The sequence below is a fragment of the Coturnix japonica genome, chromosome Z (assembly GCF_001577835.2).
Source record: "Coturnix japonica isolate 7356 chromosome Z, Coturnix japonica 2.1, whole genome shotgun sequence".
NCBI classification, from domain to species: domain Eukaryota; kingdom Metazoa; phylum Chordata; class Aves; order Galliformes; family Phasianidae; genus Coturnix; species Coturnix japonica.
Genome location: NC_029547.1, coordinates 8552851 through 8572604, shown reverse-complemented (window position 1 = coordinate 8572604; position 19754 = coordinate 8552851). Strand labels below are relative to the sequence as shown.

The window sequence follows — 19754 nt, the reverse complement described above, 5'->3', positions numbered from 1 at the left end:
AGGTGCTGTTTATGGGGCTGGGAGGAAGTCTGGCAAACAGTCTTCCAATTGAAAATCAGAGGTGGATGGAAAAAAAAAAGCCACTTGCTCTCTTTTTTTTGGCTTTAAATCTCAAAGCGGTGAGTTGTTTTAAAGCACAGGCTTAATTTTAGATCACTTTAGCTGAGATACAGGAGAATGCTTGTATTAACAAATGAAAAGCGTAGAATCACAGTATCGTAGAGGTTGAAAGGCATTTCTGGAGATCATCTGATCCAACTCCTGCTGAAGCAGGTTCCCCACAGTAAGCTGAGCAGGAAATAAAATGTTTTTGTGAGTATGTGTTATACTCTTCCAGCTCATTAGACTGCTGCATTATTTACTCTTTCAGTTCATCAGACTATACATTGCATGCAAACCGTGCCATCTTCGCACTAAATTCACTTTTTTTTCTTCCCTTCAAATTTCACACCTGTCAAACATTAACTTGATTCTGCAAAATCCATTCCAGTTTCATCCCTGAAACTAAACAAAAATCATTTTCTTGGGTCAACGCCAAACAATAAAAGAAATTTGTTAGAAAAGAGTGTAGGACAATGCTGACAGCATGTATATAAAGCTGAGGCTAAGCAGATGAGTCTCATCAGAAGTCTTTTATTTAATCATTCTGCTATTTTTGACATGCTGTCTAGCAACAAACCACATGAGCATTCCTCTGCATTAAGAAAAGATTAAAAAATCAAAATCCACGAGAAAAGGGAGGAGGGTGCATCTCAGTGCTGAGGGAATCAGCGTGTGATGTTGAGGACGATGTTCCCATCTATATAAAATGCATCAGAAATGGTTTTTCCAGTGTTCACAGAGGTAATTGCCTTTTGAAGTCATCAGTGGCAGAAACAGGGCCCAAGGGAACAGCATGGAGCTGTGGAGGAATGGGGCCAGGAGTTAGGGAAATGCTCTGCCCCAGGAAGTGATGGGCATGGAACAGGCTGCCTGTGCATTGAATGTGTGCATTCTCCAGTTACGTGCAGCTCTCCAAGCCCCACCGTTACCCACACAGGGTGGAGCATTTCTTGCACCCCTTCAAGTTGTTTTTCACTGCTTCAGAAAGAAACGTGCTTCACAGAGTGCTCTGCAGAGATGATGGATCATCCCATCTATATGGAAGGTCCCTTCTGAGAAAAAGGAACCGCCGTTTCTGCTCCATAAAAACTCTCCTTGACCATAAAAAGGATGACATACATCAGCACTTGGAGCAGCTGCAAGAGGAGTCCATAAACAATGCATTACAATAAAGAGCAGCCAGAGGTCATGTCTGAGATCCAAAAGCATCAACCAGAGCTGCCCCGGGCAAGACCTGGCACAGGTCCCCAGAGTCATTCAGCAGAGGTGTCTGCCAGAGGAGGATCTGGTTCCTGGCTCATGTTCACAACAGAGGAGCCCAGGAATTGTATATCTTATCAAGAATTGCCCATTAAAAATAAGTAGAATGGAACTCCGTTTCTTGCGTCTGTCCTTATAACCAGAGCTGAGCAAAAAGCAGATAGCAGGATTGCAGGGTTGATTTTTTTTCTTTTTAAGAAGAAGAGAACAGTGTTATATGATTACAGTTATTGGACTGCAGGAGCTGGTGAGAAACATGACCGAGATTCACACAATTACTGGATATCTGACCTTCAGAAAAACCACTTACGTGCCTGCGGTGATTTGCACCCAGAGGTCTGAGTGTCAGCTTTGGTGGTGAAGGTGGGTCTCTGTGGCTGGTTGGGCAGATATTGCTTTATTCACTTCATTTAGAGAAATAGAACAGCAAATATATGCCTACTGTGCTCACAGGCGATACTGCACCACCTAGGCAGTGCAAGACGTGCACTGTACCCTGTGCTGTTCACTGGGGGCGGTAAGGCTGGAGTCAGATCTTGCCTCGCACTCAGGGTGAACATAAATAATCTCTTTACAAAACTATGAAAAAGGGCTAAGTCTGGAAATCGTGGCAAAGTGAATGCTGAGTGAGCGTCTGCAGGAAGGCCATCCTCTCTTACTCAAGATTTCGGTATGTATCCCACGGAAAGGCAAACAAAAATAAAGTGTGCTGCTTCAGTTTTACACCATCTTGCCATAAATCTACTCTCTGTGTGAATTATGGCAAAACTACATGCAGCTACTGAGCTTCTGCCTTAATGCATCCACACTGCAGATGGGTTTTGTCCATACATGTTTTGGCAGACAGACCTGGCTGGCATTTAAATTCCGTGTAGCATACAGAGGAAAAAAAGGTGGGGGAGGGGAGAGGGGTTTTTTTAAGATACCTTGTTTTTTTAAGATACCTTGTTGACTTTCTTGCACTGCTAATCATCTCCAGGAAGTTAACTGTTGTAATTTCTATTTGCATTTTTGCTGCATTGTGTATTTCTGCAAGTCAGGATGATGAAACAGAACACCAAGACAGGCCCAACAAGGGGACGCTCTAGCAAAGTCCACGCACTGCAATTAATGCACCCATGCTTTTGACATCTTTAGCAAGGACTCCCTTGACATGTTATTTTCATTTTAAATGATAAATAAATAAATGAGATTGTATAAAGTTCTCGGTTTCCCATCCCTAGCTTTCTGTCTGTTTTTCTCCCACCCTTATTTTCAACCTCTTCTGCTGAAGTCAAGCTCTGTAGTCACTGCCACTCCAGTATTGACAGATACAGTGTAATTCTCAATTCTTTCAATTGCTATCCTGACATTATTTGCACTTCCAATATATTCCAGCTGTGACAGTGCCCGAACCCTTCCCCTCTCTCTTCACAGCTGTGTTTTCCTGGCTCAGTGTTCCCCAGTCTCCACGGCACTGCCACTGGTGTCCCAGCACAGAATAAGAGCTGGGCTGCGGGTGGTGGCAGCCCTGCGCCAGGTGGGAACAATTATGGGAAGGGTTCCTGGTCTGCACTGCTTGAATTACTGCTGATAGCACCCAGATAAGCTAACTTAATAAAGCGGTGGCATAATAAAGTCACATTCCTGCCTGTCTGGGACGATGCTATCAACCCGCTACATGGAGCTGGGGGCTGTGCCAGTGCATTGGTGTGTTGGTCAAGGAAGAACAAGTGGAAAGCTCAAGAGAGTGATATCCCCTTAGATGTGTTTATTGGTATAAAACACTTGAACCTAAACCAAAACCTGTTGGGCCACTCTCCTCCTTCCAACAGCCGAAGCTCCCTGTTAAAAGCTGTCAAAGTCCTGAGTTCCTCCTTTCAGAAACCAGCCTTAATGTTAAACAACTTAATTTCCCCATGGTTCCGTATTTCAGAGACTGGTCTTCCTGCCCAGCTGTGTGTGTGTTGGTGTTTGCTGCATGCCCACATGCACGGCTGAGTAGCAACTGCTGAGCTGAAAGTTATTCAGTAGGTAAATTATCAGTGGGGACCCTCTCTTCCCTCGCAATCTATGTAATGAGATCGCTGCCGTGCAACGTTGATTAGACATGTCAACCTGCAGCTGGATGTCTGAAAATGAGTATTGCTATTAAAATGCCTTTGCTAATGATCAGCACATGTGTCCATCATTTTGACAGATTTCTCCTCAGGAATGTGGAAAGCATGCAGGAATCCCAAGGTTGCGAAGTCGTGTTCGGGGAAACGGGTATTGGTGTATTGTATTTCCTGTGAGTTAACCCTAAAGTGGCAGTTTCCTTGGCAAAATCATGCTGATGGCTGAAACTCGCTGCTGAGTGCAGGCGGTGCTCAAAGAGATCCATAGACCTGAACTGGGAACTGAGTGTGATGGGGAATTGTCTTCTGGAGCGTAAGCCTGAAAACAGGGCATCCATCCTCTGTAACACTTCTTTTGGTGTGATTTAAAGCTTTCATTATGTGGAGAAAAGTATCAGGTGTTTGTAGAAAATATTTCTAGGTCTCCATATCAATTTAGCAATTTACTAATAGGAAAACTGAAAGCTGGGTGATTCAAGAAGAGAGGGGCAACTCCAGCAATGTGCCCAGCCAGGAGCCCTCCCCAGGAGCAGGCCACATGCTGAGCTCTGTGTGTTCTACCCAAGGCACACCATGGTTTTTCAGGGACCCAAGCCTGGAAATTAGATGGGAATTCCCACGGAGAAGGGAAGAAATGGTGACAGCTGCTGCTCCTATTTCTTTTGTTTTGGTTGTCACAACCCACAGCCCGGAATCTCATGTCCCTCATCTCCCATCTCCCAGCCCTTTCTTTATCAGCCTCCCTTCTTTCTGCAGACAGAAGGAGATGAATGTGCACTTGGAAAACCATCGGCATGGCTCGTGGCGTATGAGCAGCCTCCCCGGTGCACCTTTGAACCCATTCCTCCTGCATTTGTTTGTCTTGCAGATAAAACTTCACAGCAGTGTTTGGAGAAAAGTCTAATGAGGGACCACTGTTTGCATAACAAAGCGAGGCTTCCTCTTCAGATGTTCAACCTTCATTAAGTATAATTTATATTCCATCTAATCTTTGGAAGCGGATAAAATATGGAGCCAAAGTTTGTTTTTACATAGTTTGGAGTAACGCGTTGTTTGTTTTAAGTGGTCAGTTGCAACTGACAGTTGATTTATATTCAACATAATGATGATTTGTGATGGCTGCAGATTGTCGTGGGGAGTGTTGTGTCATTGACTGCCATGTCTTTAGCACTCTTTGACGTAAGTTATTGAGTGAAAGGACAAGAGCAAATGGATGTTTTCAGATATTTCAGCAGATCCGTGAGCATAAAAAATGGTGAATTTGTAAAGCACGTGGGCTTTTTCCTCCAGAATCTCATGTTGATGTATTGAATAGCACACTGAATGGTAGCTTGCTTCTCTGGCAAGTCCCAGTCATCACCACTTGGGGCCCTTGGAAGGTCACTGAGCTCCTGCAACCAGCAGCTCTTGGGGTGATAAGGGACACCAACACCCTGCTCTAGTGTGCTGCCTAGAAAGAAAACAGGCTGATCCAGCTGAACACCTAGAGGACATCACAGCTTGGTGCAAACAAATTCATTTAATTTCTCATCACTTAGACTTTGTTCATACCATAGGCATACTAAAAGGGTATGATCCTACTGAATCTTCACCATAGGTTTGGCCCCCTGCCCATATAAAATGCACTTCTTCACTGCTAATGAAATACTCTATATATTTCACTTATCACCTTCCAGTTTTATTAAAAGATGAGAAATGACTGATAATATTTATCTTGTTTGAACTCCGAGCTGAGCCTTACCCCTTCCTGCAAGTTTACATTGTAATGACAGATGTTTGAAAACACCCTTCAGCATATCAAGAAAATTACAACCTGGCTTGTGTGCGAGGACAGCACTGAGGTGTGCTGTGTCCTTTCAACACAGAAAAGCAGGATTTTCAGATGTCTGTGATCCTCTCCAGTTCTCCATGCAGAGCTACGTAGATACTGTGGATTGAGTTGTGGCTTCCCACCTTGTGTTCCTTTATACTGAGAAAAGCTCAGCATTCTCTGCTGTTTGGTTCATCACATCCGTAACAATAACCTATCCAACACTGTTTTTGGAAGAGACATCAACCCTTAGAGAACATGGTTGTTTATTCATTTGTTTGTTTTATTTTTGCAGGAAAAAATGCTGTAAGGGTTATAAGTTCGTTCTTGGACAGTGCATCCCCGAAGGTATGTGGTTTTGCTGTTCTTACCTTTCCTGTCCTTGTGCATTTGTCTTTCCCTGTGTGCTCTGTTCTCTCTTTCTGGGAGAGCGTCCTAATACAACCACAGCCTGTGCTGTGCCGCATGCATCAGCATGGGAAATGTTTCCAAGAAATTGTCATGAAAATAAAAAAAATCAGCGTCTTCCAAAAGTTTTGTTCAGCATGCCAAGCCTTAATCCTCCCTGAGTACATGTGGCTGCACACATCTTGTAACAGGACCTGGTGCAAACACAGAGCCGCATGCTGCTCTTGGCTGTGTGTGCAGAAACAGTCTGCGCATCCAGGAGCTCACGCTCCCTCTGTGGTCTTGCAGGGGAGATTTGGCTTGGAAATGCATGGGGTTACCAGGTGAGTTAGTCCTGCTTTTATGAGCTGTTATCTGGAGGCAGCAAGGAGAAAGCATCACCATACCATGCCTCTTCTGGCTATGGGCATGGGGACTGGGAATTGCCTGGGGTGGTTCATGCCACATTGAGGAGGAAATCTGCCCTCCTGCCAGGCTGCCCAGAGGCTTTCCAAAGGCTTTTCCCACTTCCAGTGCTCAGAAGTGGTTAACTGCACATCTCTTTTGAGAAGAAGGCTGAGGTCTGCCTGCTTTAACCATGGCAGAGACCTCTGCCTGGTTGGCCCAGCTGGAGCAGCCATCACTCCTCACATTTTGCTCATCTTGGGTGAAACTGGCTCTGAAGTTGTAGGAGAGGAGGAGCAGCCATGCAGAAGCAAATGGCCAGCAACAACAAGACATTAAACCTCATTTCCTCCAAAAATACAGGTTAAGTGGGTGGTGTTGTCTCAGTTTGAGACGGTGATGTTTCAAAAAGAAAAGTGGCAAATTAACAATGTTGGAATATCAGCTGTATTTTGGGTTTCAGTCTCCATCCAACAGGGATCATAAACCAAACTCCTGTCCTGCTGTCTTTTTTCTGTTTGTTTGTTTCTTTTGTATCTTTGCTGTTGGCTGGAAACGCTCGTGGACTGCTTGCAAAAACTATTAAAAGACTTATTCTAAAAATAGGAATTTTACATTTGCTGCTTGCATGAGGAGTAATGGCTCACAGTGCCAGCAAGTGCTCAGGGAAATGGGTAGGGGTTGGGTATTGTCAGTGCTCACAAAGGCATTGTGACCTTGGTCTGTGGTTTTGCAGAGCTTTGTCTCAGCAATGTGAGATGATGGCTTCAGTGTGAGATGGGCACTTGGAGGAGATGGTTGTGTTGGGCTTGTTCAACCCTGTCTGTGCGTAGGAGGAAGAAGCCCTGAATCCTTTCAGGGTGGATGAAAGACAAGGTTCTGCAGCCTGGCCTCCTGCTTTCATATTGATAGTAACACTTCTATATGCTGTTATTTTCATTAAATATAATGAATGCAGCAGAAGTAATGAGAGCAAAAATAAAGTGAAAGCCATGGCAATAAATTATAGGAGGGTTTTAATTCTCATCTCTTGAGGTTTTAGGTGATTATGAAAGCAGCTTTTGTTGTGTACCCACTGACTTTACTTCATCCTGCCTATTAAGTGTATCTCAGTAACCTGAGTTTCTGCCATTCACTGAATTTCTGTGCTGGCTGTGGCTGCTCTCCCTTTGTCTCTTCACACCCTTTTCAGCTCAATAGATATTTTGCCTGGAACTCCAGTATCCACAACAGTTGCTCTAACATCCAAGACAGTCTGGGCCTTCGATGTAGTGAAGAGACACATGATTCAGTGAAGCACATCCTTCATTTATTCTGTTACAATACATCACTTGGCTCTTTGCACATTGTTTTGGCACAGTCTTGGAGGAGGGAGCTGCATGAAATGCATATCTTGAGACAGACACATAAATACATTGCAGATGTGAGCATATTAAAGCACATCTACACCTTTTAATCCAGTGCTGGCAAGTAAAGCTCAGAGAAATAGTTCCAGCCTCATCTTCTCCGTGGTTTAGGAGTGGTTATGGAGAGTGGGGGATGGAAAAGGGCTAAACTCCTTCCTTGTCCACCAGCCTTCCTTTAGGCAGTTGCTGTCTGAACATACTCTTTCCCCAAAGGGTTGTCCATGTCTGTCTTTCATTTCTGTCCTGTTCTTCCTCATCTTTGAAGAAAAGTAGATATCAGTGCAGCCCAGTGAACATGAGTCCATGCTGCTGTGTCCTGCGTTTTGTTGGCTTTGGACTCAGTGTCTCTCTATAGGTTTCAGTTGCAAGAGCAGGGAGCCACAACCATTAGGAAACAGAGGAGTTTCCTCAGTGTGCCTAATTTGTGCTCTACTTGGCCAGAAATCAGGTCAAAATGAGCTCCTTGCCCTTTGACCAGAATAGTTTTCCTCTTCTTTCCCTCAGAAACTGACAGCTCCAAGCAGGTCCTGTCTCACAGCATTGCTGATGTTAAAGTAGAGCTGTAGTCTGAAACAGCTTCTTTGGAGAGCAGACTCCCTACCAATGGTTTGTTAGTTGAGTTTCTTGTCTTCAGTCTAACTCACTGCAAAGGACACCATGGCAGACAAACACTCATAAGATCTGCTCTTTCCTTACTGATGCTATTTCAGAAACTTGGTGCAACCTTCTGTGTTGCACAGTCATTCCTGAATTCACTGAAGTGTGTGTAGAGATGTTTTTTATTTCAGTGCATCATATTTTCCTAAAGTCTGAAACAACCTGATCCTTGCTATGTGGCTTTGAATCATCCTCAAACCATGTTTCTGAGGCTGGGCTGATGGACAAGGGGTTGATATGTGAGGGAGCCTGTATTCTCAGTACTGCAGAGCATGCATTGGTGGAGTGGCACATCCAAGAGCCACAGCACCTTTTGCCCAGTTTTGCCCACAGGGTGAGGACTGATCCTACTTATTCCAGAGGAAAGGAGCCTGAAGGAAGATATGATAACAGTATTCGTGTGAAAATGCTGCAAAGGAGAAAGTGAATACTTCTTCATGGCCAGGGAGAGTAAGACGGAAAATAAAAGGGCTTTAATGGTATTAAGGGGAATTTGGAACAGGCATTAGTAAAAATCTTACCCCCTGCAAAGATATTTCATCTCTGGGATGTGGGGTGCCACCATCCCTGAAGGTTTCCTATGTGTGGGTTACTTGAACATCTGAGGAAAGTCTTGCATGTATCTAATCCTGCTTGGGGTGGAAGGTGGCCCCGTTCAGCTCTGTTGCTTTTCTTTTTTAGTATTTTTTTCTAACCTTCTTAGTGCACATCTGTTCATGGAAGCACAGTGAGGACAGAGATCATTCTTCCTCAGCTCTGAATAGACTGAACAGGCCAAATTTTGGAACAGGCTAAATACAGCATCTGTGGGAACAACTGGCTAGGGCACAGGTGGGCTCAGCTAAGCAAGGGCATACTCTCATGTTGTACAGCCCCATCCCTCACTTGCAGCCGGCAGCAGTGCCAGGAGCTCCATGCAGCACCTAGCACTCAAACTTTGCTACTGCACTGGGGCCAGTCGCTGAAGTCAACCACATCTATGTGGAAAAATGAAATTGCAGCCATGCGCAGAAGAATTGCCTCTAGCCCTTTATGTTTGTGAGTGTTTATTAGTCCTAAACATCCCCAGCATCACCAAAAAAGCCCAAACTATTCCACAAGGTTGTCCAAGTTTGAAGGCAGTGGCCATGTTTTCCTTCCAAACTCGGGCATCTGCACTATTCCACCCCAACCGCAGCACCATGTACATTAAAGCCAACCCACTGTGAAATCAAATGGAAAGAAAGGATGCCTGCTATTCACAAGGTAACAAGCACCAGAGAGGAAATGCTTGGCGCTGGGACACAGCATTTTTCAGTCAAAGGAGCTCTGGTGTGCTGTACTGGAGCTGGCACACTATGGCCCATTAAGCCCCATTTGAAGCACTTCTGTAACCATGCACACAGTCACTTCTGCCCACGGTGCTTCACATGTGTTCTGAATACTCCGTACAGCAAATGTGGTTTCACTTGCTTTTCCATCTATTAGTTCATTTTAATTGTTTGGAAAAGTCATCGTACGCAGAGATGTCTGCTAGTCATTAGCGTGAGTCAGTAATGAGTTGGGGTTTTAATCATTTTATACTGTGTATATGGAAACACAGCGCATTGCTGGGAACTCAGTTGAAACACGTAGGTTTGGGTGTTGTGTGTTATGTCTGGAGCAGAGGTGGGATGCTTCTGCTTGGCCACACAGAGCCCCATTGCTGCAGGGTTATCAGCCACAAGAACTGTGAATCACTGTGTGCAGGGCAACACTCCATTGAAATAACCTCAGAGGGTGGCTGTGGCATAAAACCCGGCCTTCAGCAGGGTGACCTGAGCTGGTGTGGAGGCTGGATGCTCCTCCTGCTCCTTCCTTTTCCTGGGGTTTTGAAGTGGGACCTCAGGCAGCTTTCTGGGATCTCACTGACAAACATGGCTAGTGACTGAACGTACCCTGATTTTCACATGGCTGTCATTAGGGGTGATGATGGTTTTGCAGCAGTGTGTTCTTCACTAGGAGGTTTATAGCTGAGTCTGAACAGTTACTGCATGATTTTAATTAACTTTTTTTCTGTGTGTGTGATGTATTTTCTGCCTGGATTTGGCAGTTCACTTTACTGTATTTCTCAGTACTTTGTATGAAAAATGCTTATATCAGCACTTAAAAGACTGAGGGAAAACAGGAAAAAAAACAAAAAACAAAAAAAACACCTTTTAGGTAACATAAAATTCCTGAAAATTCTCCTTGAATTCTGCAAACTGAGCAAGTATCCCTTGCTTAAAAGCCAATTTTAATAAATAGCCCAGTTGCCATGAGGTGCATTAAAAAGAGTGTGGCCAGCAGGTTGGGGGAGGTGATCTTCCCCCTCTCCTCTGCCCTGCTGAGGCCACAGCTGGAATACTGCCTCCTAACCATGCATTTCTCTCCCTAGACTACGATGTGTGTGCTGAAGCTCCTTGTGAACAGCAGTGCACAGATAACTTCGGACGGGTGCTGTGCACTTGCTATCCCGGGTACCGCTACGATCGGGAGAGGCACAGAAACAGGGAGAAGCCATATTGCCTCGGTGGGTAAAAGTGCTTCTCTCTGGTCCATGATGTATTTTCCTTCTTCAGGTTCTTTAGGGGTCGGTGTAGATTTCAAAACTTTCTTATTCTCTTTATGATTGCACATTAAATTTTGCTTTTAACTCTTCTAAGCGTTGGTCCCCATGACTAAGATATCTAAATCCTCCTGAAATTATGGGTGGGCAGTACCTAGAAAAATCCATATGCACCCAAATGCTTTGAAGCATTTTCCCTTTATTAATTCCTCCTGCAGGTTGTGAGCAGTGTTTGAAAAGAGATGAATGGTTCTAGCTGGAACCCCCAAAGCACTATAACCATGCTTGAGTAGGACAACCAATCCTTGGGGTTCCATTCAGATGACAAGGACCTGGTTCAGGACATTTCGTTTTCTATTGGTGCTCACATGGCTGTGCTCATGTGGCTGACACAAGTTGTGTCCTCTTAGTTTGCCATGCCAGGGAGCCAAGGTCGGCAGGACTGAGCTTTTAGTGAGCTGCCTGGTGCACAGAATGCTCACACAGTGGTCACTGATAAAATGACAGGTGCGTTAATGATTGCTGGTTTGCACAGAGCTCCAGCCTGAAGCAGCAGCAATGCTGCAGCCACTCATTTATTTAAACCCCAAATCTCCTGGTACTTTAAAAGGAAGATTTTTATTTAACTGAAGTCTGTAGCATCCAGCTTCAGGATGCTTTCTACTCTCACTCCTCTCCAGACATTGACGAGTGCGCTGCCAGCAATGGGACGCTGTGCTCGCAGATCTGCATCAACACCATGGGCAGCTACAGGTGCGAGTGCCACGAAGGCTACACCCGTGGGGAGGATGGCAGGACATGCACCAAGGGAGATAAAGGTATGTGCCACTGGGGTTAAAGGTCTGGGTTCAAAGGGTCTGCTTCACACGAGGCTCCATCTGGCCATCAGGAAGCATTGCTGTATGTGTGCATGATGGAGCACTGGCACTATTTGCCCAAAGAGATTATGAACAGCCCAGAGCTCAAGAAACATAAGAAGAAAATTTGCCAAATGCTGACACTTAGAAGCCTCCATTAATTTCATCCAATAATTAAATTGACTTCAGTGAGGTTACTTGGCGTTTACATGCCTTTGTCTGAGATCTGCACATGGCTCTGGGCTGGGTGGCTGGTGCCCCTTAGCGCTCAGGCACTCAGAAAATGAGTGCCTGGGAATTCTGTGGACTTTTAAGCATTATTTAAGTCAAAGGCCAGACTGTGTTGAATAACACCTGAATTCTGCTGACCTGCAATGAGTTCTCTGTGTTTCATGACTCTGCTTGATTAGGTGTTTGTTTTTTTCTATTGAAAGTAATTTGTGATGGAAAAGGGGTGAGAGTGAGGGCTTGTTCCTCTTCCTTTTCACTGCTGTTTTCAGAGCATAAATGTATACTGAATGTAAATGACTTCAAAGTTGTTGACCTCATCCCAGTTATTAAATTACAGCGTTTAGAGTACTGAAGATTAAATACTGATATGGCAGTTTAAAAAGCAGAGAAGAAGACAACAGTGTGCACTCTGGAAAAGAAAAAGGAAAAACAGGGGGAAATGAAAAAGGAAACTTCACTCTTTTGATGAATGGCTTCTTACCATAGGTTCATCTGTTAATGCCTGAGCACACATAGCAGTGGGTGCTCCAAATCCCACTGGATGGCCAAAGCCATTTATAATTTTGATTTTTCCCCCGAAAATCAAATGCAGTGGCTGGAGCCTCTCCATTAACATTGGTTGTTCCTTGTCATTTTCAAATGTTTGGGTTTTTTTCCTTTACATTTTCAATGTTTGGGTTTTTTTCCTTTATAAGTGTGTGTGGGTCATTAAGGAAATACATATAGCATAAATAATCCCCTTGCAAATAGCATTTTTAGCTAAACTTTCCTCTTGCTAATTCGTATTTTCTGACAGGGTAATGTCTGAAGCATTTGGGATAACTGACCATGGGAGACATTCAGGGCTGTGGAAATCATTCTAATATTTGAAAACATCAATTTTACATTGCTATAAAAACAACTGCGCTCTAAGGTTTAATGATGCAAGAAACATGCAGGGTCCCTCTCTCCAGGTTTACATTTTCTGTGTGTTTGCCAAGGGATCACTACTTGTGCTCATCCTGCCATGCATGGAAGCTGCAATGTGAGCACTGTTTTTGGCTCCGAGCTATGACAAGTAAGCTCTGGATTAGTTAGTGGGACAAGAAAACAAGGAACGTTTTTCCTGCATCCACAGTAATGCTGTGTTTGACAGACACAATTTAGCCACCCGCTCTGAAGCAGGCACATTAAACCATCCCAGCAGGCTGAGCCCAGATAATGCAACACAGATGATCCACCAAGCAGCCTCTGTGCAAAGACCGCCCGCAGCACAGCTCCCACGGAGCTCTGCTCTGCCAGCATCTCCTTCTCATCCAGCATCAGCCCTTTGAGCCAGGGCAAAGAAAACACATTGCTCCCTGAGCTGCTCTCTTACTGATGGCACTGCAAGGTTCACCAGTACCTGGCTTCACTGGAAGGCTCTGTGTCACCCATGAGCTTCAGAAACACTCCCTAAATGCGGCTACTTGAAGCCTTTTCTGCAGTAACTTTAGTTTCCTTATACAATATAAACAGGTTATGTAAGTGTCTTGCTCAACACTGGCCAATCTGACCCTGGTGGGGGACCTCAGCGTCTGCACCGTGTGTGGGAGGCTGCGGCTGATTGCTGCCTGTCCCTCTGGCCCATTCTAGGTGGCTTTTGGCTTTGTCCATGCTTTAGTCTGGCTTTACTGGTATTTTGGTCCTGATACAGGATCAGATGGGGGTAGAGCGAGTGTTTGATGGATGACTCCTTCTTTGGGCAAATCAGCACTCGTGTCTGGTATGAGTTAGGGGATTCCATCTCTCCCCTGGGACACAGCTCACACTCGCTTATGCGACGCTGTTGGACTTCTTCCTCAGATAAATCAGTCCAACTGGGTTTGCAGAAATCTCTCTGGTGTGATATTTTCCAAACATTAGCTGACCCCCGCACTGTTCACCTCCACAAGCCGTTACAGCCCTATTTATCTACAGTCATCAGCCCCATGTACCACATCTTGCTGGAAGGTAAACCGCAGTTTATGATGAAACAAGAGGCCAAATTCACTGCTTCTTAATCTGCACATAATTCTACTGACTGTAGTGGGATTGCCGGGGGTCTCAAACAGCAGAGGCTCTGGCAGTTTCTCTCTATGACCACATGTTGCTGTCAGCAACATTTCTTAGCACAGTGTGTGCACTGTATGAGGGAACTCATTTGGTAAGATACCTATTGAAACAAATTTGGTTAAGACTATTATCAAACCCAGTTTTGAGGAGGAATTTTTAAAAAGGACGTTTTACAAACGTCTCTCTATATGGGCCTCTGTAAATCTTACAAAGGTCTGATGATAAATATGTCAAAACACTCTCACTTTTTTTTAAAGACAGCTGAAAAAGTTTGAGAAGGGTGAGCCCATGGGAGAACCACAGTAATGACTTACAGTCGGGAGGAAATTTTCCTTATAGAAATATCAAGAGGTGTCCTGATAACAGCTTAACAGCTGCTTGTTGGGGGGGGGAAGGGAGAGGGGGAGAAAAAAAAAATGGAAAAAACTGTATGTGCTGCAAGCTCTATCAGAGATGGGCATAAAGGCTTTGGTGAGAGTCAATATAATCAATGATGGAGTCCTTCTGAGAGATGCTGTGGCCAAACAAGTGGTCCTGGAGACATAATAGCTGTAATTTGGTGAAACTATTTTACGTGGAGGTCAGTAGAAAAGTCCCTGACGTACCTTTTGACTATAAACTTTGAGCAATCCAAGCACTGCAGTGAAAGCTGTTCAGCCATGCGCTATCAAGTAGGGCTGGGAAGCTCCAAAAGCAAGATGCTTACTGTCCTATATGTGCTAAATGAAACAGGGAGGAGAGCTGTGCATTCCCACAGTGCCATAGGACTGCAGTGTTGGTGCAGGCAGGTGGTGACCAGGAAAACCCCCAACCTTTGCTTCCTGATGATCTGTCTGATTCAGAACTAACACCAAGGCCATGCTGCTGGTGGCCATTCCAGCACCCTGCCCTTGCAGTCCCACTTGCTATCTGAGATAAGAGAAGGGCTTATCTGATAAAATATTACGCTCAATGGACTAAAACTACTGAAAATAAGTTTGTGCATTGATGGTCTGTAGATGACCATCTGATGGGTGCAGTGTCCCTTACTGGACACTGTAAACATTTGAAGTCAAGTAGTACATGACATGTTTAGTATTAGAAAATTCTGTTTGTATTAAAAACAATGTAGACTTTTTCATAATCAGTACACAGTTAGGAAAAGATGAAGGGCATTAAAGCTGACATGAGGAATACAACACAATAACTAAATACACTGTAGTTGATACTTTGTGAAGACGTACTGGCTTTATCCAGGAGAACCTGCAGTTTTTCCATTGCAAAGCATACTCTGAGGGATCAGTGTTCCAACGTGTGCAATAACCCGTACCGGTGACATTGTACAAGGCCACACATCACATGCAGTCTCTGTGCACTTCATACTTCTCAGCAATTGTGTGTGTAAAAAAAAAAAGAGCTTATCTGGAGTCTGCAAGTACGTGTTTTGGAAACCACGTTTCTCTTTCAGTGGACATCTGTCAAAACAGCGCTTGTTTGTTTATGATGCAGAAGTGATTCACTGTGTATGGGACCAGGAAAAGGACGCATAAAAAAAAAGCATGTGCAATATCTTTTACAATTTGAATCATTTCAAGGATTCTTGAAAAGATTGCATTCTTATGTCGTATCAACTGCTGTGACCCATTCTCTCAAGTGGATTTAAATCCCTATCACTGCTCTCAATCCCAGTCTCACATCAGGCTGATTCCATCACGTGGGGAAAAAGCAGTGATGATAGTGCAGTACATGCAAAGTGAATGAAATGATCACATTGTGAGGAGTTTTACTGTAATTTATAGCACATGAAAATTTGCCCTTCAGGGCACTGTAAATCCGGTCAGACCTGTAGGAATGGTCTGCCCTAAATGCAAAGATAAAAGAAGGGGTGTAAACTTTTTCAGGTATTAAAAAAATAAATACTTCAGTGACTGTTAACTGAAAACAGCTGCTTTAAAAATGAGCTCAGAGCTGTTCCTGAAAAAATTTTCAGCCTTACATAGCAACTCAGAGTCAAGGCATTAATAATGGTGAGATTGCCTCTTCTTTTCATAGTCTGGGGGAATGCAGACTCCAGTTGCTTTTGCAATTACTTTATGAACCTTTTCCTTGGATCTTTATATTTGTATTGGAAACTGCTTTCTTTCAGCTGGACTTTCTGAGAAATCTGAAAACGTGGCGAAACCGGGGACATGCTGTGCCTCTTGTAAGGAATTTCATCAAATAAAGCAGACGGTTTTACAACTGAAGCAAAAGGTATGAACATTGATCAGTCACGTTAACAGACCTGCATGTTTTATGACAACTAAGCATAAATTTAAGTGTTTGAAACTGTCACTGTCCAGTGGCTCTTCTGCCCATGAAGATGATGGCAAGATGTTTTAAAATTGCATAAGAAGAGCAACTCTTCCATATGCTTCTGCGCTGCTTGTGAACAGATTGATAACCAAGCTTATGGCAACAGGATCTGGCAAAAACCCATTGCAATGTGAGCCCAGGTTTCTTGGCAAAATGCACTGTCCTCAGCTTTTCATTCATTATGAATGCACAGGATTTTGGACTTGATCCACCTCAAGTATATATTAGTGCAAGACATTCTCCTGATGAGGGAACGTGGGAGAATATGATTTTGCATTACCAAGTTGTTGATACAGGGTGCTTGCCAAATAGGAGGTGTGTGGCTAGACAAAAAGCATCACTAGCACACACATCAGCTTTGATTATTAAAAAGAAAAAGAAAAAAGAAAAAAAGCCTCAGCCATGAGTTTTTAGTTGATTACATTGCACACAAAGACTTCTCCTGACCTTCAACTTTATCTGTTCCTATATGTGACCTCCTTCTGTATTCTGGTAGGATTTAAGGAATGCAGATACTCAGGGTTTGGAGAACCAAGTACACAGGTGCAGATGCCTTTTTGGTGACACTTCTTCCAAATACTCAAGTTCTCTGAAATGGAAATGCTCTGCAGGAACAGTGTAAGCAGTCCATGTTGGCAGGCTGTAATCATTTCAGCCAAGCCAATCAGTTAATTTCAATGCATCAAACATAAATTGGTATGTTCACCTGCTGCATTCCATGTTATTCAATTCTGTGTAATTTGTATCAGGGAGAAGGAAATCTACCTCACTAAAATTAAATATACTGAAGTGTGACATATTCTCTATTTCAAAAATCTTGAAAACAAGCAAACAATAACAACAAAAAAACTTGCTTTCCTTATGAATCTGTATGAGGACAAATGTGAAAAGTGATAGAATTTCGCACGTGGAAGACATTCTGGTTTTCAGACAGCTCCCACTAGCGGACAGTGAATGGGATACAGTGGAGCTGCACTGCGGCGTGCCCGTGTCCATCAGCTGGAGGCTTTGCAGCAGCCTGAGTGCTCGGTCCACGCTGTTGCCAACTCGTTTGCTGCAAGAATGCATGGAAACGAATCGCCTGGATTAATGGAAAGTTTTATGTGTCTGACTTCCAGCGTTAGAATCCTGTGTCCTAAGAGCCCGACACCACCTGTTCCTGTGTGCACTTGTTGCACCTTTGCACTTAATGCTAATTTAGTAGCTCACAGCCTAAATTTTACCTGAGTATTTTCCCTGTGGTACTTGATCAATTTGGCATCCTCAGAGAAAGCCCAGTGAGCTGTATTTCATACAGAGCTGGAAGAGATGATTCCTACATGCCTTCAGCATCTCTTACCCTGCACAATACAGAGCTTTTGCCCATGCAGAGAGGAGATCTGGACTCATGCTGCTCTTCTGCCCAAGGAGACACAAAACTTTTGTGTTTCACTAACAGCTCCCTGTGGCCATCTCTCAATATCTGCAGTTGAAGCTGTTCTGTTTTGTACATAAAAGTTCATTACTGGCTGCCAGAGAGACAATTTATGGGAATAAGTCTTTAAGACTTTATTCTTGTGGTTAAAGATTTTGAGCTTACAAACTTCACATCAAATTATGTATAGCAGAAGAGTCTCAGAAGAATTCAGTACAGCAAATGCTACAACTGGGAACTGGAATGTGCTTCTGGAAGTCAGAGGTTGGTTCTGGGTCTTCCTAGGAAAAGAGGGAATTGAACGCATGTCACTGCTGCCTCTGGAGAGTGCATAAACTATTGGGTTAAAGGAGGTGGGTGATGCCATCAGCACCTTCTGAGAGCATTGCACCACTGATTCCAGATCTAACATAAGAGTAGTTCATGGACCAAGTACAGAAATTCAACTTATGTTGTTACCAAGTGGACTGCACAGTCTCCCTAATTTACTAGAGGGCAGAGGGCTGTGGGCAGATCTACACTGACCTCAGGCCTTTTAGGAAGGAGGAAAAGCATAAAGTTGGAAAAGCAGGGGATATGCTGACATGCTGAACACAGTCATTTTTTAAGAAATCAAGCAGTTGAGTTTTTGGAGTCAGGGCATTGCTAGATCCTATGGCACAGATATATTTAAACATCTTAATTAGAAATCCCTGATAGAAATCCCACATTTCTACTAAGAAGCACTTCCATAGTCACACAGACTCCAGATGAAATATTCAACACTCAATGCATAGGATCTTATCTCTAGCATTGTCTTACTTTAAAGTAGTCCCTCACTAATATTTGCACGCACGTGGAAAAATATTTTTCAAGGGCCACTGAGATTTGGAGCTGTGGAGGGAGAAAGCCACAGTCACGCTGGATCAAGATCCTGGTTCAGTTAAAGGGTGAAACACAAATTAGGCTGTTGAGTATATAGTCAACCCCTGAGAGGATGTGAATCAATATCAAAAACACATGTTTTGGCCGCAGTGCATGTAACAGCCATGTTCTGTCCAGAAGGTATCAAAGAGCATGAGCTAGACCAGATCCTGGGTATTTTGGCGTTTCTAGTGTGTGCCTGAAGTCCAGCTGACTCAGTGGGGAAGCATGTGTAGATGCTTTCACAGCAGCTATGTGATCTTTTTTTAACTAAGTTATTGTTAAAACAGCCTTGCTGGCAGAAGTAATTCAGTATTTTATTTACGCAACAGAAAAGAATACACTTCCAAATCTTCTTCATGATGAGTCGCTGCCACTAAGTGCATCTTTGTAATCTAGACTGGCTGTTTGCAATATAATCAAGAGCTATTCACAGCTGAGGCTATGCAGTAACTAACAGCTCCCCCAGGTGGGTCTAGGCTCTGGAGAGGAGATCCATTAGTAAGATACTCAATGGTGGCTGCTCTCAAGGAGAAATACTCACATTTTCTTTAATGTGAATAAGTGTTCCTGCTGAGGAAGGCTGGGAGAGATGAGTTTGAGTCTCACTGATGACACTGTAAATATTCTCATTTAAAAACTGAGTCAGAAATTTCTATGCTGTCAGGTTCTCATATTTGTAGTGCTGACCAACACTCATCAGCAGACAGGGCCACTGGTAAATGAAGAAGATGTTCTTTGGAAGATCCAAGCTGATAGTGCAATAGGCCAAGACCAGAGCAGTAGGCATGCTGAATCACCACCCTGTGGGGCTTCTGTGAAGTGCTTGATTTCCCGAGGGAAGGAGGTAGCATACGAGATTCCCATATGGCTTTCATCTTGTTGCTTAATTTGTATTCGGAGCATTCTCCTTGCCTTTGGAGCAGCAATGCTCTCCAAAGCACAAGTCAGAAGTAACCTTATACTTCACTCATCGTACTTTGTATCCCATTGTTTATGAAGTGCCACTGGGAGCTCAGCATTTCCAGTATTCTTTCCTTACTTTTTCTTCCTTCAGAATTGTTCTGGTGCATTCAGCCTTAAACTGCAAGCAGCCCTGGCTGCTCTTTAATGTGCTTTCATTCACTAATAACTTGTTTGCCAAAATAAATTTGCCCGTATAAACCGGGTATTTCAAGTGCATAGCATTGCTATTTTTTTGGTGTTTTAGAAACATGAAGCTTGTGCAAAGGGCAGGAGGGTATATATCAAAT

At 43.7% G+C, this 19754-nt stretch overlaps 1 protein-coding gene across 1 annotated transcript in view; it reads left to right on the top strand.

The window, feature by feature from the left end:
• Positions 1-19754, top strand: part of CCBE1 (collagen and calcium binding EGF domains 1) — an 84200-nt gene that overhangs the window by 55028 nt on the left and 9418 nt on the right. Inside the window, exons 3-6 of the mRNA XM_015848333.2 lie at positions 5564-5616; positions 10519-10653; positions 11370-11507; positions 15976-16082. Coding sequence (XP_015703819.1) covers positions 5564-5616; positions 10519-10653; positions 11370-11507; positions 15976-16082 — 433 coding nt within the window. The remainder of the gene's footprint in view (positions 1-5563; positions 5617-10518; positions 10654-11369; positions 11508-15975; positions 16083-19754) is intronic.